At 43.0% G+C, this 21,874-nt stretch overlaps 1 protein-coding gene across 2 annotated transcripts; it reads left to right on the top strand.

Annotated features, from left to right (window-relative positions):
* The first annotated feature begins 90 nt into the window (after nucleotides 1-90).
* On the top strand, nucleotides 91-16,555 carry lrrc24 (leucine rich repeat containing 24). Of its 2 annotated transcripts, XM_085139716.1 has the most exons (5): nucleotides 91-493; nucleotides 10,130-10,324; nucleotides 11,890-12,168; nucleotides 13,207-13,375; nucleotides 14,464-16,555. In XM_085139716.1, exons 2-5 carry the CDS (start codon nucleotides 10,163-10,165, stop codon nucleotides 15,708-15,710), a joined length of 1,857 nt encoding a protein of 618 aa, XP_084995842.1. In that variant the 5' UTR covers nucleotides 91-493; nucleotides 10,130-10,162; the 3' UTR covers nucleotides 15,711-16,555. The 2 variants fall into 2 exon arrangements, with proteins under 2 accessions (XP_084995842.1, XP_084995841.1); XM_085139715.1 differs by lacking the exon at nucleotides 91-493 and having other exon boundaries at nucleotides 1,006-10,324.
* Nucleotides 16,556-21,874: the final 5,319 nt, after the last annotated feature.

Here is a 21,874-nt window from a genome sequence, read left to right as displayed (position 1 = left end):
CATGCACACAGAGCGAGAAGGAGAGAGAGAGAGAGAGAGAGAAGGGGGAGGGAGTCCGTTCAAGCAGATATAATTAGAAGAGTGGGTCACTATTGGAAGAAAGCAACCGATAAAGTCAGGGGGAAAAGGGCGAATACGAATCAAAGCCGCATAATAATATGAGAGGAGAGAGACAAGAGTCTTCAGTCTTAATGGAGCATCATCAGCACTGAAGTCCAGCCCTGGCAGACGCGAGCAGTTTCCTCCGGCTCGCAGCGTCCAATTACAGCGGAGCAGCTCAGCCTGTGTGGACTCCTCAGCGCTGCCCAACCAGGAGCAGGGCAGAGGGAGGGAAACAATGTTCCGACGCTTTCGCCTGCTGTGATTTCAAGTGGAATTCCTCTTTTTGTTTTTAAAATTATTGTTATTATTGTTAAAAATTCTTATTATAGTTTTTCTTTCAAGTCGCCCGACCACTGCTGCCGAGACCAAGTCCGTGCACGCAAAGAAAAGGGTAGGTTATAAATGCGCTTTCCTTTCTCTTTTTTTTTCTTTTGGCGGCGGCGGGGGGGCACAGCGCGCCTGGGATAGTTAGACTGAGGTATCTCACACTGTCGGTTGTTAGCGACCCCGTTTGACGTTTGATTTAAATCCAGATTGGTTGATTTTGTTTGTTTGTTTGTTTTTTCATTTTCTGTGTTGAAGTAACAGAAAACTGTGCAGCCCACTCACACAGATACCAGAAAGGGAGTAAAACAGAAGAGGTGGCTTGTTTTGGGAAATGTTATTATTATCATCTCATAGTTGAAGCTGGCGAGAACAGCATTTTTAATATTTTTATTCCTTTTTGGGGATTTTAGTTGTTGTTGTTGTTGTTTTTCCCCGTGTCTGTGAGTACGTGTTACTTGAACTTATAGGTGACATATAACCGTTCCTAGAATATGTTAATTGAAGTTTTTAAGTGGAAAAAATAAGACCCTTTCGTTTCTGTATAATGTTAATACTACAGTATCTAACCTGGTCTTTGTATTTTGTGTGTGTGTGTGTGTGTGGGGGGGGGGGGGGGGTAGTAACACGCCCTGCAGACTTCAAATTCAGCAGCCTAGTGTAAAGTCCTCACATGGAAAGTCTGTCTAACTGTGTGTATGCTAAATCACTTGTTATTGCTGTGTATGCTTGTGTAGTTCAAATCGATCTGGTTCAGCTGCTCACTTCTCCTTACATGATGCCAGATTTTTGTTTGTTTGTCTTTTTTGTTACAATGATTGTACATGAGACGGACAAAAAATGTAAATACCTCCCGGTATACAACACATATAACACACATATCGAGTACAAATACCGCAAGTCCAATTCCGTATTGACACACGCATCACTCAAAACTCACCTTTGTATACATGACTGCTATAACAGGGTTGTTGTATTGCACAGCATTATACTTTGCAGGTGTACCTAACAAATGGGCCAGTGAGTGCACATAAATAAATAATGACCTATACAGCTCAACAGCAGCACAAAAGGCAGCCGCCATGAAACAGAATCAACACATGTCAAAGAGAAAAGAAAAAAACTTGAGGAATGATGAGCGTCACATATTCTGTATCTCACTGCACTGGGTTTGCCGGATAAACTGGGTCATCACTGTTTGACCAGCTGTCAAAGGTTCTTGCTGTTTGTCTTGACACAGAACTCCAGGCGTGATTAATTAGCAATCAGGTCACAGCAGTGATTTGGAACTTTGTGTCCTCATGTGTCAGCGCTACGATGCTTAAACAGTTCTCTTAGACTGTAGAATACCTTTCAGACAACTTACACTAATGTCACTGCAGACAGAGCTGCAGCATATCCAGATTATCTGACGAGCTGCTGCTGCTATTGGAGATATTTTAAAGTGAGGGACCAAGAGTGATATATGATTAGCATGCAGTAGTGTAACCCTACAGAAGACCACCCTGCTTTCTTATTGGGAATTTTAGACATCTGTCTTCCCTAATGTCAAGAGTTGTAATGTGCTTGCCTCTGCTTAATTGCTATTCTGCACATGAAGCGGTGGGGAGCCAAACAGCAACCCCCCCCCCCCCCCTCACCCTAGATAGGACCTCGTTTGTTTAACTCCGGGGGAGGGGGATCTGTCTTCCGTGGACATATCCGTACGGACAAGTTGACTTCTTACGGCTGCAGAGATGTTTAATTTTTCATTGGCTACTGTCTGCCAGACAATGATGACTGAAATGTCTCATGGCTGTAATTGTATAGTACCTCAATTCTGGCCTGACTTGATACGGGCAGATGGCAAAGATCAGCTGAAATAAGAAATTCATGAGAAAAAAAAAAAGAAGCAGATTCTGTTAAAGTTTCATTAATTCCTGCCTGTATGCCAGACTGTACAGATAACCACAGTATAGGCTAGGTGTCAGAGTGCAATTTGACACACGCCTGACATCCATTACTTGGAGTCAGCAGATGCTGTCACTTCCATGGCAACAAAGAAACATAATTTATGAGGATTCAGTGGCTCCTACCGGAGACAACCACTGCACACCCAAGTATTACAGAAGTGCAATATAGACGGATGATAAGCAATCATTATCGGAGCATTTCATTTCATTTCTGGACACATACGCTTTCACACACAGTTTCACTGCTGCTTGAGTAATACCTGCACTTTCAACTCGACTGCTATAAACAATATTTACAATTCAGATTCGTCCATCCAGAACAACGGGGGAGGGGGGTGGGGGGGCAGAAATGCAGCCGCTTAAAAGAAAACAGTCGCATAGAAATGAAAATCCATTCAAGTTAATGCTTCTGTCAAATCCAGGGAAATATAAAAATGGAAGGGATTGTTCTGCTTTGCCATACAGGATGATCTGTCTTCCCAGCATCCGCCTTCAAACTTGTCTGATCTCATCCATCCTTAAACCTTCAAACGTGAGTGGTGTTTGTCAGTGTGACATGTCGTACTGGGCACAGCAGAAAAACAAGAGGTTTGAAGCCTGACTGATGAAAACGGACCAAAATGTATATAAATATTAAAATCAATCAATCAGTCAAACTGCTTATTTTAATGTGGGGCAAATTAGGCAGCCTGTCAGATGCGGCTACTGTGAGAGAAACGGCTGGGACTGATCGCATCCACCAAGCTTGACAATTAGAATGGACAGTGTGCGACAGAGAGAGGCTGGAGGAAAATGTCTGTGAAAATGGAAAAAAGTTGTGAGAGAGCACATGCGTATGTGTGACGTTGTGTTCGAAAAAGGTGACACAGCCTGCTGCCAGCGTGTTTACTAAATGAGTAATTGAGGCATGCATACACAAACACACAATTGGCTCATTTATGTTTGTTGTTCTCTCAAAATTTGCACTTAACTATAATTTCTTCAGGCAGGAAGACTGACACCATGCTCGCAGCTGTAAAGATGAAGTTAGAGCCAACGTTAGTTTGGCTTATCATAAAGGCTGGATACAAGAAACAGCTCGCTCTAAGTACCCACTCAGTTTTGGCCGCTCAGCACATTTAGGCATGCAGACATGATCAAGACATTCTGCTGAAGTTCAAGCCGAGCATCAGAGTGGGGAAGAAGGGTGATTTAAGTGACCATTATAGTGGTGTTGTGAAAGCCACGGGGGCTGGCCTGAGTATTGTAGAAACTGCTGAGATTTTCCTGCACAACCATCTCTAGGGTTTACACAGAACGGTCGAACAAAGAGAAAATATCCAGCGAGTGGCAATTCGCTGGACTAAAATGTCTTGTTGATACCAGAGGTCAGAGGAGAATGGCCAGACTGCTTGGAGCGGACAGGAAGGCAACAGCAACTCAAATAACCACCTGTAACAACTAAGGTGGCAGAAGAGCATCTCTGAAGCCACAACTTGAAGCAGATGGGCTAGAGCTGTAGAGGATCACTCCAGGTGCCACTCCTGTGAGCTGACAACAGGAAACTGAGGCTACTATTCGCATGGGGCCGCTGAAAGTAAATAACGGAAGATTGGAAAAATGTTGCTAGATCTGATGAGTCTGTTTCTCATCCAGATGGTAGGGTCAGAACTGGGCATAAACAAAGTGAAAGCATGGATCGATCCTCCCTTATGTTAATGATTCAGGCTGCTGCTGCTGCTGTAATACTGTCGAGCATATTTTCTTGGCACACTTTGAACATTATTTAAACACCGTAACCTACCCGAGTATTGACCACAGTGTACTCATCTCCTGATGGCTGCTTCCAGCAGGATAACACATCGTGTCATAAAGCTCAGATCATCTTATACCGAATGGTTTCCTGAACATGACAATGAGGTCAGATGGTCTCTACAATCCCCAGATGTGGTGGATCAGGGGATTTGCATAATGGATATGCAGCTGACAAATCTGCAGCAACTGTGTGACTATGCTATCACATCAATGTGGACCAAAATCTCTGGGGAATGTTGAATCTGTGCCATAAATGATAAAGGCGGCTGTGATGCAGTTGCTGCACTTGTCTAATCATTGTACCTTAAACCAAAGCAGGTGCCAACTCCTAACCTAAAAGCTAGTCAACTCAAAGTGAAAACAAAGCTCAGCTGTTAGTGAAAAAAGAACACGAAACATGGCGTTCAGGTTAACAGTGTGGTGATTTTTGTCACTGACAGCCCACCTGGTTTTTTAAAAACAAGTATTAAGGCCGTCCAGATAACATTCGTCTTCTTACACACACATATACTAATGTTGATTATTACAAAGTGCTGTAACTTTGGAGCTTGTTAGAAAATTTGCAAGAGATTTAAACATGGTGTTTACTGTTTGTGCAGCGTCTACAAGCAAGTGTCTCCACATGAATCTGAAGAAACTGAAGACAATGGGCCAAAGTTTTGCTAACTGAAACTGTCTGCATTGTATTTGTGGTCTGAGACTGACTTAACCAATCATGTTTGAGCAGGTAATCCATCACCAATCCATCACCAATCCATCAAATAGCAAGCATAGACCTGGATATACTGATATCGTGGCTAAAGCAGAAGATCTGGAAATTCGGCCCCTCCTCCCAGAGGCTAGTTAGTGAGGTTCCCAGACTGATGTATGTGTGTTTGCCTCTTATTATAATCATGTAGTCTGTTAGTAAGTGGGCAGCAGTTTCATGCTCTGTATTCTTTTATAAAAGGTCCTTGGTTAGTGAAAATGAAATGCTTTTGCTTTGCATTAAATCCATCTGCATATCCATCCAGTATACAGTATATAGTGGACTGTGTACGGCACCTTCATGCTGGTGCAAATACAATGGCTGATTTATTACTTTATCTGGTTTCCTTTGAATTGTTAGCTGTGTGTACTTTGTCAGTTGGGGTCGCACTCCACACCTGTTGTCTGAGTACAATTTAATTGTCAAAAATAGCAAAACAGAAGCAAAAGCACATCCTAGAAAAAAGGTTTAAAATGCATTTTAAAAAACTATGAATATAAACTTGTTACATTTTTGGCCACATTAGTTTGTTCTATTCATAAATAATAAGATGTGATATAGCAGCAGCCTTATTTTTATGTCAGACATTTTCTGACACACTGCTTTTGCAGTGTTGCTTGTATTTCATCATACTAACCAGATTTGGGGGAGAAAAAAACGAAAAAGAAGGCATGGAGCAACAGAAAACAAGTCGCAAGGCTAAAACGGGTCGAAAACCTTCTCCTGAGCTGTGAGCAATCATGACGTGATGTTTCAGCCACCCTTCCCGGACCACGAGGGCATAAAAATAAATCTTATGTTGAAAATGGAATATTGATTATGCAGCGCCGCAGTCGCCGCTGTGCTTTTAGTTCTCAATTATCAGTCGCAAATCAAACTGACTTGCAAGGATTCCAGCACACAGACTTGTTGAGCCCGTGGGAGACACCATACGCTGATATTTCTAAATTGCTCCGCTCGTGGTTGCAGTTTCAGCCGGAGCAGCAGCCTGTATAAAGCGTCGCATGAACCTCAAAACAAAATCAGAGTTTGTGGGTTTATTCGAGGCTCCGTGCAGTTTATGTCAATATCTTCAGAGTCTATCTGCTTGCCAGCTTACATTAGCAACAACAGCCTCCACATCACAGACAGATGTGTCACAGCAGTTTATCATGTGAACTCTTAAATAGCAAAGATTTATCGAGTTTGTCTTAGTACACGGAGAGGGAGTGAAGGTTTTAGAGTAAATGCTCCTCTGGGAGCGGTGGCGGAGTGCTGCTGCTGCTCAGAGGGTGATTTGGCTCGAGGCAACCTGACAGTTAGCTAGACACACACAGACAGGCACACACACACACACACACACACAGACACACAAGTAACCCAGCAATAAGCAACATGCAGTCATTTACTCTGTTTCTCCTCAACACAGACATTCACAAATGCCAGCTCCCCTCCCCACTGCTTTCACGGTGAAAATCAATGGTTGCAGAGCCCAACTGGACAGAGTAATAGTGGAAAAATAAAGAAATCAATGCAGACTTATTAACTGAGCAGAGCTTCGTTTACCGCTGACACAAAAATATGTGAGTGTTTGACTTGTCTGTGTCTGTGAATGATGATAGCTGCTGCTGGTTGTAGACAAGATGTGCGAGCGCATAAGCATATGAGCATCTTCCTCTATGTGTGTGTGTGTCTGCCAGTCAAGAGTGTGTGTCCCTGAACGTTGGTGGCTGGTGCTTGTATATGAGTGTTGTATTGTAGGCGTGCTTTGCATGTTCATGAGCGCTCCTGTGTGTGTTTGTGCATTTTGGTGCGCACCAACAAGACTATCTCTCAAAGTCAGTGTGTTACTCTTGGGTTAGTGCCACAGTGCACTGCCGGAGCCTTGGCCCTTGGTTTATTTGTGGACAAAAGGATGCTCGGAGACAAATGATTTAGCACCTGTCAGTCAGAGCTGAAGGACGGGCGATGAGAAAAGAGAGAGGTCAGAGACTATGGAAAGGGAAAATGATGGCGGCTTTTCAAGGAAACTGCGAAGGGAACAAGGAGAGAAAGAGGGAGGGAAAAGTTGAAGCTGGAAAAAGAGAAAGAGATTCAGAACCAAAAAAAAGAGAGCGAGAAAGAGAATTTACGATTTAGCTCTGGGTCATCACATAGCTCAAGTGCCTGTGAGCAATTTTCCCCTGGAAATGACAGCTTCTATTTCTGCAGAGTTGTTTGCCTAACAGCAGCTCACAGGGACTGTGGCTGGCCTTCAGGCCCTGCAAGCAGAACCTTCCCTGATTGCGAGAGTTACCATAACAACGGATGAGGCCGACCTGCACCGATGGCAACGCGGGAATGTAAACTTTGATTCCCGCCTCCAGCGCTCTGGCTAGTCTGCTGCACCTCTGACATATCAACACCTACCCTTCTTGGCAAAAACAAGAGCAGGCTGTCGGCGCTGTGAGTGTTTGGTCAGCCGGAATGTAACTGTTCACCAGTGGATGATGATTTTGTTTGCAGAAACAGATCACTGTGTCAAGAGCAAAAGAGACATTTGTAATTCAGAAATGCCCAAATAAACAAGTCCAGTGCAAAATAATGTTTGCAGAGATGTGCGTGGGCGGACGTTAGGAGCTGCTGGTGAATGCTGAGCAGGGCTTTGTGTGATGCCAGGTTTATTAGATTTCCTTTGGCATTTGTTGACTGACATCTGCCCTGGCAGGTCTCCGCGGCCGCAGTCTCCCTGGCTCTTGGCTCGCTCTACAAACCAACAAGCCTTAATCATCTTATGTACACTTTCCCACGTGGTCAATAAAGATATATTGCTGACCTCGTTTTTTTTTTTTAATGCCGAACAAAGCGCCTCCCTCCACAAAAACGTGGACAGCACAGACAGAGGCTTAGCTAACAAGCATCTGATTGTGCAGATTACCGCATGTTCCGCGAGGGATTACCGAGACAGAAATGAACAAATTGACCTCTTACCACCAAAATCCCACATCAGCAAAACAAAAGATAAGAGTCAAGTCTCTGCTGAATCTAGAAAAAGTAGAGTATACATTGTACTGCAAAACAAGTGTCAGCAGCATTATTTAAAGAAGCCTGCCCCCGCCCGTTGTGTTATTTTTGTCACTGAGTCCTTTCAGTTTGCAGAACCTGATGACTCCATGGGTACCCTTTGTGTGTGGGCCATCCAGACTCTGTATGCGTGCGGTTTTTAAAAACCTGAGCAGCCCTGGAAGCAAGGACAGAAATGCACGAGCTGTATTCTGGCAGTGAGTCGTTTGCATTGATGTTGGGCTCATGTTCTAACAACAAATATCAGACTGTGCACCCTGTTCTGAGTGTATTCTTAGCCGAGGGCAGGCGTCTTCCTCTCCGGTTCCCCTTCTGACACTTTTCAAGTTAAGTCAAAGCTATTTAGAAGTCATCTCGCTGTGAGAAGTAACAAAGGCTCAATGACAGACCAAGGCCTATTTCAGAATTCAATTTTTGTGCTTTCTCTTCCCAACAATAGAAATACCTAATTTCTCTGCATGCTTGTTTGGCGAGCTCCAGAGAGGAAATGGCATGCTTTTGTTAATAAGTGTTTTTTTGGTGAGAGGAGACGATTGAAAAGCTTATGTAGGTCACATTGTATTAATCAAGCTGGCTACCCTTGCAAATGCGCTCTAAATGAAACACACAATGTTAAAAAAAAATATCGGGTTTTATTTCGTATTTGCTTAATACTGCAGCGTGACCGCACTGAGAATTACTTCTCAGCCACTGAAACAGCGATCCCAGTACTTTTACGCTTAGGCATTTCGTCTGGATTATAATGCTGCATACGGAGTGGACAGGCTTGATATCGGTCCGACAGAAGAGTTCAAACACCCGGCAAATGAAATATTTATCAGTCACAGTTTATTTCAGGCGCAGAACCCTTTCATCATTTAGCTTTAATGAGAGCTGTGTGCATTCTGATGATTAATAAACTAAACGATCTTCAGATCGTTCCGAGGAAGATGCAAATACTATCAGTTATCTGTCCGGGAGACTCTTTAAGTAAACTTGGATTTTTCACAAGTCAGACAAGCTGAGGGTACGGGGGGTACCCTCAGCTTGGGGTACGAGCGAATGTTTTCTAACAATATGTCTGTGAAGGTTCTCAGTCATCCAGGTCATCGTAGTCAAAGGAGCTTGCAAAGAAAAGTGTCTGGACTTCTTTAAGTTGCTTGAAGACGTTTCACCTTTCATCCGAGAAGCTTCTTCAGTTCTAAGGTCAAATGGTGGGGAGTCCCAGATTTAAACCTAGTGGGAGTATCCCCCCGCAGAGGGACAACAATTTGAGATTTTAGATTGGATCAATGAGACATCGTGTTCTCTGCTGGAAGAAGCTGCTCCAGGACGAGGCAGGTGGCACAGTAAAGCACGGTAAATCAACCTGCTGTCACGGTGACAGAATGACAGGCTCAGTGTGACATTTCAGTGCATATTATATCTCCAGCCCTCCGGTATCCTCGTGTGACCTGCTGCAGATTAACTATTTTGAACACTGCAGGGCTGCATAGCGTTGGCCAGCATTGAGTTTTGATGTGTACAACCAAGCAGAACAATAAATCCCTTCTGGACCGTATAGATGCAAAAAAAAAGAAAAGAAAGAAAATAGAAAAGAAAACGGGTGGAAAAAAAGAAGTGCATGGATGAGTTGCTCTGCGATGGGTTTATATCAAAGCAAGACGTTGCTGTAAGGTGCAGCGAGCAGCCGATGCTGATGGTTTTGATCAGATGATTAGAGCTGGTTACCACTGGAGAGTTGCTTTGAGGAGGTAAATGTGCTTTCTGAGATTACAGAGTTCAAAACAGAGACCGTGACTCTTTGCTACACAATTGTGTGTGTGCGTGATTGTAAGACAAAGAAAGAGACCGAAAATGAGGGAGAGTGTGTTTGTGCATGCATTAAGCAGACAAGAGAGAGGTCCTTGAGGCAACCTGAACATCTTTTATCACATCTTTAATTAATTGAAGCCCATAATAGAAGCTGCTGCAGTCCCGCAGAATAGACACAGTTGAATGGATAATAGCTGGGGATGAAGAGATACGCTTGTTTTTGCTTGCTTTCTTGTCAATCCTCCCTTGCCATTTCACGGTTATATGCTTTAACAGCACATCTGGAGCTGCTGTCAGTCTCCGCTTTGAGAATAAAGTGCATTAACCAAGAAGAGAGAAATGTTTTCCCCTTTTTCCCATCTTCTCTTTTCAGGTTCTGCCTCTGAAGACCTACTGTAAAGCCGTCATGGGCCTCTTGTGGTTCTCCAGACTAATCCTGATCATCCTAGTCCTCATCCCTCAGCCGTCCCTGGGCTGTCCCTCTGGCTGTCGCTGCTACAGCCTCACAGTGGAGTGCGGATCTCTCGGGGTCAAAGAAATCCCACAGGGCATCCCGTCTGTCACCGAGGTCAGTTGGACTGTATGTTAGGGCACTAGTTGCCCGTGCCCCCGCCCCATCCAAACACACACATGCACACCAGAGGTTTTCAGTTGACTTCCTCTCTGATCCATTCTTATTACCCTGAAATGATTGTGGTTAATCAATTCACTGTGACCCTCTTTGATGTAAGCCTGAGGGAAGGGCTGCGCTGTTGGCTGTGTAATTATTCATTCTTGCTCAGAGCGCGACTCTCGCACACGCTCTGATCATCTGTTGCGAAGATGTTTAACATTATGCCGTGGTTTTTTTTCCTCTTGGGTTCAAACCCCCCCCCCCCCCCCCCCCCCCCCCCCAACATCACTGCAGCTCATGAATATTAATGTAAAGCATGCCCTGCATAAATTGTTCCATTAACCTCAATCAGCAGGTCTATCTCGTCCATCACACTTTACCTCGTGGCCCCCGTGTTTTCCTCCAAGGAAGCGTCACAGATGAATGCATATTACCAATCAAGCTGCAAAATTGTGCATGCCAGATCCAACGCAGAAAGCACTGACTAAGACACATGAAACGCAACCAACTACCATTACTACCACAGTGCTCATTCAGGCAGAGTATAACCCATGTCCTTCTCAATTTACAGATGGCCACATCACATGCAGGTAATCATATATTGACAACAAGAAGGTTGCACTCGCAGAATGTGCGTGGGTGTGACTGTGCCGGCTCAAAATGGGGCTCTGCAGAACAGGCAGATTGTTGGCTGCAGCTAAAAGATGTAAATAAAAGATGGACCTAGCCAATGTGACATCACTCATTGTGGAGGCGCAATATGAAGCCTGATTTTGAATGTCTATGTCTTCACCCGCTGTTTTGAAATTGAACGCGAAGGGCAATGGGGCAGATCTGGTTCAGAAACAGAGGCTTGAAACTTTTCAGTAACATAGTAAAGCATACCCTCAGGCGTCTCTGGGCTGTCCCTCCGGCTGTCGCTGTTCCAGCCTCACAGTGGAGTGCAGATCTCTCAGGGTCAAAGTTCCGGTTTGTTAAGTCAACACATTTTACTCAATTAAAACCATGTTGTATTCATTATGACTTGAAATTAGTGATGGATCCTATTGGGAGAGTAGGATCGCAGACAAGTGAGCTGATATGAGAACCACTCAGCCAAACCTATCTGAAGCTTACATACTTTGGATGTTATTTGGATTCTCAGCAACACATATGCCAGATTTGAGAAAGATCAGATGAACAATGATTACCGATGATAGGTCTAGAGCATACAGACATCATTAGAATTAGTGAGATTATCATAAATGTGAACTAGTTCATTCTGCAGTATATGGAACACCACACATGACTACATTTAACATGCACACCCCAGTGAGACAGTGTTTCAAGGTGGGTCTGTTTCTGGTTTAATCCATTGTGTGGTTAATTTCTACCCGCTGAGTGCAGCACAGCTATAAGCCACACTCATTTTCTTGTACAAAACAAACCTCAGATGAAACCTCACATCCTATCTTCTGTTTCCCTAATGTAATCAATGTGTGATCACTCTGCTAATTTAATTTTCCCTGTCGTCCATAAAGACCATTTTCCTCCAGGACAACGCGATAGTGCAGATCCGTCTTCAGGACCTGACTCGCCTTGGCAGCCTCCATTATCTATACCTGCAGAACAACAGCATCTCAGCCCTGGAGCCCGGGGCTTTTCTCGGGCAGGGGCAGCTGCTGGAGCTGGCCCTTAATGGTAACCTCATCCACCTGGTTACCTCTGATATGTTTCGGGGTCTGGAGCACCTAAGGATCCTGTATCTCGCTGGCAACCAGATCACTCGAGTCCAGGACCACACCTTCAGAGGACTACAGGTTAGGTTGTGTCAGCCCGAATGTATTAGTTGGAAATAATTAAAGCAAACTTTGAAATAGGTGTTCTAGGAAACAAATATAGAATGTTTTTACAGAATGATGTCTTCAAATCTAAAGCTACGTTCACACTGCAGGCGAAAGCGCATCAAATCTGACTTTTTTGACCCTATGCGACCCATATCCGATCATGGTATGACAGTGTGAACGGCACAAATCTGATATTTTCAAATCCGACCTGGGTCACTTTCGTATGTGGTACTGAATCCGATACAAATCTGATGTTTTAGAAAGCAACTGCTGTTTGAATGGTCATGTTGCATTAAATCTGTATTTTGCGTCACTGACACAAGACAGACGCCAAGAAGCGCCCAAGAAGACATCGCGAACGCTTGCTGGCCATCCAGTGAAACTGTTGGGAAGACAACGTTGGAAAAACGTGAACATTTTATTTGTACTGTATAATCTGCAGATTCTGACAGACATTTCCAACTATCCTTTGAAGCAACGCTCCTCTCTAAAACAGCAATAAGGATAATTATTAGGCCATATGTAAATAACAAAATAACTTTATAACTTAAAGCAAAATTGGGAAACGTAAAGTCCGAAGTCTTTATATTAAGGGCCATCAGTCAAACAATACTGTTTGCTCTGGGTCTAAACAGAGCGCGTTGTGTGTGACGTCTTCTTTCGGGCATGCGGGCCGCTTTGAGGGTTCATACTAGAACGCGTTTGCTTTTTATTTTATTATTATTTTATTTACAAACATTTTATTTGTAGTGTGAACAAGCAGACAAAAAAAATGGATTTGATCAAAAAATCAGAATTGAGCATTAAGACCTGCAGTGTGAACGTAGCCTAAGTCTTATTCGTGACTGATGTCTCCTTAATCCCTAGCATTTGGTAATACAGTACAGACTGACTCAGGTGGAGCTGAGACAGCCTCCTGTCACTATACTGGATAATTCTATCCCTTATGAACTTGCACATTTTATACTTACCTCTGCTTCCCCTGCTTTGTGTCATTTTTGCTGTCTGCAGCGTCTGCAGGAACTCCACTTGCAAGAAAACAGCATTGAGCTGCTAGCTGAGCAAGCCTTGTCTGGATTGTCATCTCTGGCCTTGCTGGACCTCAGCAGGAATCACCTCCGCACCCTGGGAGCCTCATCACTCAAACCGCTTGTCAGTCTGCAGGTGCTCCGTGTTACAGGTAGGTAGAATTCCTAGATTATATTAAGTGTTACGATAATATGATAGAATCATCCAACACTGATTTTAATTCAAGGTGCCTTGAATAACTCTTCTCTTTCCACACTTCTGAATAACTCACACCCCTGCAATAATGTACTTCCAACCACTGAAATTCACACTCTACCAATGAAATTATAACAGCGGGTCACAGCAGGCAGACTTCCGAGAATTAAAACTAGAGGAAAAAGCCAACTAAATTAACGAAACAGCTAATTAATGGGACCTCATGTGGAGGAGCCTGTTTACTCAGATAAAATCTGGTAATCCCTCCTCCCACACTTTTCTAAAGTTGGACTGACCCTTACTGTAACTTCCAAGAAAGCAACAATCCCAACTTCACACTCGTTACATTTAATGACAGAGGCATTAATGGATTCAAAGAGTGAGAACTTCTCTCCAAGTTTGACATTTTTGTCACTGTCTATATGTCCCAAAGAGTGTAAAAAATGTACACAGTCTGTTTTTGTTACTGTTTAAACAGCTCTATGATGTCTCTGTGACTATAAACATGAACAATGATTTAATCTTGATTACTAAGGCCCATGGTCTTGTGGTGGGCTCAAAAGAACTCCACAGCACCATAATATGTTTTTCGTCCTGTCTCACTCCCGTTATCCTCAAGCCTGGTCCTGCTGGAAGTTTCTTATGTCCTGAGTTTGAAATCTTGGTAAATCTAAATTGCCCATAGGTGTAAATGTGAGTGCAAATGGTTATCTGTCTCTCTGTGGTAGCCCTGCGACAGGCTGGCAACCCGTCCAGGGTGTACCCCGCCTCTCACTCTACAGCAGCTGGGATAGGTTCCAGCCCCCCTTGACCCTGATTGAATAAGCGGAAGAGAATTGATGGATAGATTAATTGAATTTAATTAGAAAGTTGATATTACATGAACAAAAAAATATATTTAACAAATCCACTTCAGTAGATCATGCAGGTGGCCAGGGTTACTTTCCACCATGCTATCAGATTTATGCTAGGTTCATTTTGACCTTGAAAACTGCGTTCCGTTTATGTCTGTTTCCTTAACTGCTTTCTTTCATTCCCTTATAGAGAACCCATGGCGCTGTGATTGCGCTCTTGGCTGGCTGAGAACCTGGATAAGCGAAGACGGACAGCGTCTCTTGAGTTCTGCAGAGCAGCGTCGGTTAATGTGCTCCGAACCTCCTCGCCTCTCCCACCTCAGCCTGGTGGAGGTACCTCCAAACAGTCTGGTCTGCATCCCTCCAGTAGTGCAGCTCGAGCCAAGCCACCTGACCGTTCGCCTAGGAGAGAGTCTTCGAGTCTCCTGCCAGGCCTCGGGATACCCTCAGCCTCAAGTGACTTGGAAAAAAGCTTCCCATGGTAAACCACAGTTGTCACCTCGAGGCCTGGTTCAAGAGCTGGGACCCAATGGGGAGCTGTTTAGGCCTGGGACAGGTGGAGCGGTGACAGCCTTACCAAGCAGTGGAGGGATCAAGGTGGGAGGTGTTGGAGCAATCCACGGGCCTGTACGTGGAACTGAGGAAGGTGGCGAGAGGGACAGCTTTGATCCAGACATGGGCAGCGGCATGCTGTTTCTCAGCAATGTCACCGTAGCACATGCTGGGCGCTACGAATGCGAGGCCTGGAACCCTGGTGGTGTGGCTAGGGTTACTTTCCACCTAGCAGTCAACATGTCTTCTTCCTCCTATTCATCTCAGTTTTGGCCTCGTTTGAACACTCACTCCTATGTTTCATCTTCGTCCAACTCCTTTTACCAGCCAGAGGTTGTGGATGTTAGCCAGGAGCCTCTGTATGAGCAAGACAGTATGGACTTTAATGCCCTGGGCCCTGCTACACAGACTGCTATTGCTGTTGGCATCTCCTTGCTGGCACTCACTGCTGTTCTCCTCTTGATTATGATCTACACTCGTCACCAGCAGTATCAGAAAGATGACACTGGCTCCTATTGCACGAGCAAGGAAGAGAGCATCCTCTATGTGAACGACTACTCTGACGGACCCACCACCTTTGCGCAGCTGGAGGAGTACCGCGATGACCATGGCCACGAGATGTACGTACTCAACCGAGCCAAGCCGGTCCTGGGTTCCACTTCGTCTGCATGTCCCATGATGAGCGGGTTTGTCCAACAGAGGGGCATGAAGGAGGCTCTCCTCGATCACGAAATGGTTCAGACTCTGACACGATCGGGGGGATTGGGACTACGCAGAAACCCAGCGGATGGGGGAGAGGGGCCCCTAACAACAGACCCAGAAGAGCTCTTCCTCAGTCAGAGTCTCCTGTTCGGATCACAGGTTGCCTATGAGATCCATTGTTAAGGAGTCATTATTATGCTCTGGCATGAAAAAATATGTTGATGGACTTTTAATTAAAGACAATAATGGAAATCACCTTGGTGCAGTGATTTGAAGCATCAGATTATTATCTGGCCTTTTAAAGAGGGGAGATTGTCAGTCAGTAATTTCTGGGGGAACCTGGTTCACAAGTGGCCTCTGAGAGAGCTTCTTGATTGATTGTATGACACTCGTGATGGTTTAAGAAGACTGACGATTGAAGGGGAAATAACACATGAACCACAGCTTTCTGTCTCAAAATCAACCCTTTAAGGATAACTCTAGGTGGCTAACCTCGTCAGAAATGTTTAGTTACACTAAAAAGAGGCTGAAACGATGCAGCACACAGTGTCTACTTTATTCTACTTTAGTTCGTTACGCTTTACTTTTCGTGTTTCGTCTATGTTTTGTGTAATATATTACAAAGTTAATTCTCAGAGTGAAGTACAGTTGTTTTGTGAATCCTGCTACACATCCCATTAGAATTAGGCCTAAAGCAATCCTCTTACTGAAACTACATTAACATTACCCATATGTGCGAGTGGGTGTGGGTAGGTGGATTTGTTTATAGAGGTTCATTCTGAATGCAGAAATCTAGCCTTTTTTATGTTTGTATCATAGCATTGTTTTTCTTGATGTTAACATGTTGTGTTGTTTTATACCTGCTGACTGCAACACTAGAACAAGATATTAGCATTTCTAATGTGTGAAGTCGACTCTCTGAAAGAACTCAAGCTTCATTAACGTCAGTCTGTAATTACCATTATGATGTTAATAATGTACATTTTGTCTTTGGTTTCTACATAATAAAATGTATTTTAAAAGAGAAAGTTTTTCCCTTTCCCCTCTTTTTCTGACTCTATAGTCCATATTTGAAGTGTGTACTTTTTCCCTGTGGTCTTCCCTTCATTCTATGAGATGTGAAAAGGGCTTTATAGAGAGACTGTAGATCTGAGTCACAGTGTAGAAGCCAGTCTGTGAGAGGTCAATGGTTCATAAACCATTTATTCTTTCCCTTTGCTGCTAAACACTGCAGATATCAAGTGTCTTTTCACAGCTACTTGTGGACTAAGATAGATGGTTGCAACTGAAAATGTGTTGAAAACCCAAATAATCTCTGCTGCTTTACAACAAGACCCAGAGCTGTATTGATTCTTGTTCAAAAACATGTCAATATTCTTTTTAAACTGGCCTCTCTGTAGGTAATTTAAAGCTGTTTATTACTGAGTATTAAATGTCATGGTTATGCTATGCAGCTTAATAAGGATTACAGCCAAAGGACATGTTGTGCTTCTGTCTGCCACTAACACTGAAAGTATCAGCACAATGCCACGGAGCCAAACAAACAAAAGTATTGTATAGTCTGAGAATGCTCTCTTAAATAGTCTGGTATATGCACAAGTGAACCATCCTGTGCATGTAGTACATTTTTGTTGCAGTATGTGTTTGCTGAAGGTGGTTTCTATATAGCTATATGATAAAACAAGCAAGATTGCTTCAAAATTGTTTGGTTTCATGAACTTTCTAGACAAGAGCCATTTTTGAAACAAAAAACAAGCAAGCAGCTCTGTTTGGGGTTGAAAATAGAGAAGGTGGCACAGGCTTCAGGTATCAACATACTAACTAACTTTTAGTGCATAAAACACGGACATGCAGTGCCATATTTATGATTATTTGCATCATTATGCATTTTGGAACCTAGAGCTTGGCAGACTAAGGAGTAGCCATTTTTGTATATATGTCTACTGTAGCCGCCACTATTGAGGTTCATCAAAATTAAGCAATAAGTCACCAGAGAGGTTTGGGTCTTACTGTCTGGCTGAAGAGCTTCAGTTTAAAATCATGATTCTTTTATTTGCTTTCCTCTAAGTCTGATATAGATACTCTCCTGAAGAAATAACTTTTATATAAGCGATCAGTAAAGCTTAACATTACTGAATGAAGCCCACTTACAGTAAACTGTGCAACACATTATCACTGCAGTGTGCATGTATACAAGTACACTTAGTCCAAATGCTGCTGAGTTACACTGTTGGACTTACAGACACTGGAACACAGATTAGAAAACTGATTAGTTACATTTGTAGCCTATCACCAAAAATGCCTGTTTAATAGCCAGAATAAAAAAACCTTTATTAGGCTGACAGCAACCTTTAATGTTTAAAAGTATCAGTTTAATGTTGCAGAGCTCTAACGTGGAACTGTCATGTTAGAAATAAACAGCAGTACTAAGAGCATTAAAACATAAATGTGGCACAAATGACGGACCCCACCACATTATCACACTTGTCAACACACACTTTATTTCCTCTTGTGGTTTCCACAATACTCGCACCTGCAGCTGTTCAGTACGCCACCAACAACAACAACTACAACAGGACCCAGTACAGACTTTTATACCGAGCTTCCCCCGCAGCCGAACCACGCAACGAACCACGCCTCGCCACATACCCCCACCCAACTGGGCCATGTCCAGCTAAGACTTGTAATTTTCCATAAGTCCTCTAGTGACTGCACCTACTCTGGAAAGAGGTAAGCACACATATACAAACACATGCCAGTGGGAGACACAAAACACAGAAGGAGAAGGACCTCAATGAATGTATCGGCCGTTGCAAATGAATATCAAGAGTGTTTTGGAAAAAAGGGAGATCAAATAACCAAATGGGCAACTAACCCACATTAGCATAAAGACTGAAACTAGAAAAAAAGCTAGCCTGCCTATTCATTACTACAAATAACTCTGGATTTTTTTTTATACCCAGATTTCCGTTTGATGGTATGATCACTAATGGAAAACTCAGTTTCAGGTGACACTATACATACAGATTTGCCAACAGCAGCATTACCGCCAGGGAGCTAAGCTAACACAAAGGATAAAAGTACAGCATTCCCCAGACACTGAAAAAAGACACAATCATCTGGCTGAAATTCACAACAACACCTTCTTATCACAGATGATGTATTATGCTGCCTATCTCACACAATGAAATGTGAAATACTCTTATTCCAGTTGCCCCCACCAAGTAAATGGATTTTCTTTGTGTCTACTATAACACAATTCGCGGGCTGTGTCATTACATGTCCGACAAAGCTCGGCTCACAATGGTTGTCATGGGCACAATGGATTCGATACATATAAGTCATCAGGCTAATGTTACTGTGTCTGATTGAGTCCTACTTTCTCTGTGTGGATCACAGCAGGTAGACAAAAACACAGAAGCAAGCACAAGACTGTCCAATAAAACTGCAGTACATCCAAAAATGGCAACGCTTGCTCGTCTCCATTAAGGCATAAAAGCTGAATGCATTGAAACCACATTGTGCACCTTTGCTAATCACTCCAAATGATTCCCTCGACCAGTTTACCTGCAAACCCATGCTGGTTATTAGAGACCTCCCTAATTGATTTAACAGACAGAAATTTATGCAAAAATAACACTAATGATGGCAGTAATATGGAAATCAAGTCTTTTAATGTACTGCCACTGCTAAATGCACCTCAAATGAGTAGTCAGTACATGATTTTGCTATTCCAAAATACACGGGCACTTTGCAATACAACATTGGTCACTGTGTGAGTGGATTATTCCCCATTTTTCATGCAGGAGGCAGTTTATGGTTTCTGAAAGGCATATTGTAGGGATGAATATGTTTAAGATCGAAGAAGAGATTAGAGTTTTTGGTTTATTAAAACCCTTCAAGGACTGCCAAGGGCAGCTGTCAACATTAAAAATTGAATTCTTTTCATTAAAAAGATAGAACGGGAGAGTTTAGCACACGTTACTAGTATAATATATATTCACAATAGGTACGCACACAAGCCTTTATTGCTGAGATGTTTTGCCAGTCTGATGTAGCTGTCTCTTTTTTATGCCTAAGTGATCCCATCAATCAACACGTGAGTGAGGATGCAGCAGAGAGGAGTGAACGCTCATGGTTCTCATACTGATGCTGTTCTTTTCTTTTTTGTTATTTATTTATTTTGCTATTTTATTTTTCCCCATCTACACCTTTTCTTAAGCATCTGTTTTCATCTCTCTTCAAACTCACTTCCACACAAGGGAATTAATTTTTCTGTGAGGTCAAATATGAGATATGTGAGACTGAATTATTGACGCATTTCTGCCTCGCCTGTCCTTTTCCCAGAAGAAGGGTTTGCACAAATTCCATCTAATGCTTCATGGCACTAACTTTGTGCAACTTTGATGGTGTTTAAACTGTTTTGCAACGTGAGATCAGATGTGAGATTTATTCATATTTAACAGCTGTAGTAAATAGAATATACACCACCAGAGCTGGGATTGTAAGCTTGTGCGTACCTGCAGAAAAAACAAAGAGTAAGAAACAGTAATTAACCCCCTGTGTGTTGTTTCAAGTCAAGTGGAATGTTTTTCAGCAGCGGTGTTTAGTTTGGATGCTCGGTTGAAAATGTGGAATTTTTTCCGTAATCATTTTTATTCGAGGCATGATTGAACACAGAGTGATATTTCACCCAGGTTTACATGATTCAAAGCTAGAACATCTATTCAGGTCATTGCTATGTTTTTTAGCACAAACTGTGGAAAACAGAAGAGAGATATAAAAATCAGCCATGGGTCTGCTTTCTGTCCCTCGCACTAACCTCCATACCTTTGGGGACACAACCTTCAGTGTGGTGGCCCCCGCTTTCTGGTACTTTCTCCCATATGATCTTCCCAATGCCCCGTCACTGGACGGTGCATCGCGCTGGGCTTCTCAGAACTCACCTCTTCAACAAAACCCTCAACCCCAAGCAATTAGTGTTTTTACTCTTGTGTAAAGTGTCCTTGGGTTTCTTGAAAAGCGCTATACAAATCTAACTTGTTGTTGTTGTTGTTGTTATTATTATTATTATTATTATTATTATTATTATTATTATTGTTATTATTAAAATTCTCACCTCACTTTGTTTCTCCCAAGCCAACAGGCACAGCAGAGTCCTGTGGAAAGAAAAATGTCAGGTAATCACACTGATAAAAAAAAAAAAAGATTATAGATCTCAAATATGACTGATTATGACTATATTGATAAAAATCATTATTTTTTAATGTTAAGACACGAGTAAAGTCACCAGCTGCCATAATAAAGCAGTGACTTTATTAGGTGCTCATAACAAATACTGACTTTTAAGCTTCCCACATAGCAAAATTGGTATGGCCCTGACCTGGCCCACACAATGTGCGTACACATGGCCCACATACCCCATATGGGGTGGCTGTAGCTCAGGCAGTAGAGAAGGTCATCTATTGATCGGAAGGTTGGTGGTTCGATTCCTGGCTTCCCCTAGTCTACATGTTTGCAGACTAGGGGACCAAATTGCTCTCCAATGCATCCATCGGAGTGTGAATGTTACTTAGAAAGCACTTAGATCAATGTGCTTGTGTGAATGGGTGAATGCACAAGTTGTGTAAAGTGCTTTGAGTGCTCAGAAGAGTAAAAAAGCACTATATAAGAACCAGTCCATTTACCATACTGCAAAGAATGATGATTTTCACAAATGTGACCCATTTGTGGGCCAGCACAAGGCCAGTTGCAGACACACTGGTGGTCCTGTGCTGGCCCATGTGTGGATTATCTCTGGCAAACCTGGTCTGGGCAATCAAAGGGCCGTCATTCTTTGTGGTATGTGGGCCATGTGTAAGTTGTGTGCAGACACACTGCTGGTCCTGTGCTGGCCCAGAACAGTTTCAGCTCTGGCCCCAGATGTCAGCCTAATGCAGGGGTCGGCTCTTTAGTCCTTATACTGCGGCTCCGTGTGGTTTGGGAAATAAATTTGTATTTAGCTGAAGTGTATTTTATTTATGTTAGTTCTTTTTAACTTGTAGTTCTAAATTGGAAGATTATTGTGATATTGAAATATAAAAATAAAATTATATTCTATTATTTTTTTATCGCTCAAAATAAGAGTCACACTCACGGAAGCCGATATACCCGCCGAAACGCCGTGCATTTATCGAGACTTTCAACTCCAGGTAGGCCAATTATGGATCTTCGGATCCACATTATGTCAGCAGCTATTCTCCACCGTGAACTATGTTAAAGACAAACACCGCTCACGCCTGACAGATGACAGCTTACAGTCCTGCGTAAACTGACTTCGTACAGCCCCGATTAGCAGACGCTGTGCG

The sequence above is a fragment of the Neolamprologus multifasciatus genome, chromosome 18, assembly GCF_963576455.1.
Source record: "Neolamprologus multifasciatus chromosome 18, fNeoMul1.2, whole genome shotgun sequence".
Taxonomy (NCBI): Eukaryota; Metazoa; Chordata; class Actinopteri; order Cichliformes; family Cichlidae; genus Neolamprologus; species Neolamprologus multifasciatus.
The sequence above is the reverse complement of the archived record's forward strand: the minus strand, read 5'-3'. Positions and strand labels throughout refer to the sequence as shown.

Bases quoted from the DNA above. Each gene is read 5' to 3' on its own strand.
- lrrc24 (XM_085139716.1), top strand. From the start codon at position 10,163: ATGGGCCTCTTGTGGTTCTCCAGACTAATCCTGATCATCCTAGTCCTC. The intron at 12,169-13,206 runs GTTAGGTTGTGT...TGCTGTCTGCAG, and splicing joins ACACCTTCAGAGGACTACAG to CGTCTGCAGGAACTCCACTT. The intron at 13,376-14,463 runs GTAGGTAGAATT...ATTCCCTTATAG, and splicing joins GCAGGTGCTCCGTGTTACAG to AGAACCCATGGCGCTGTGAT.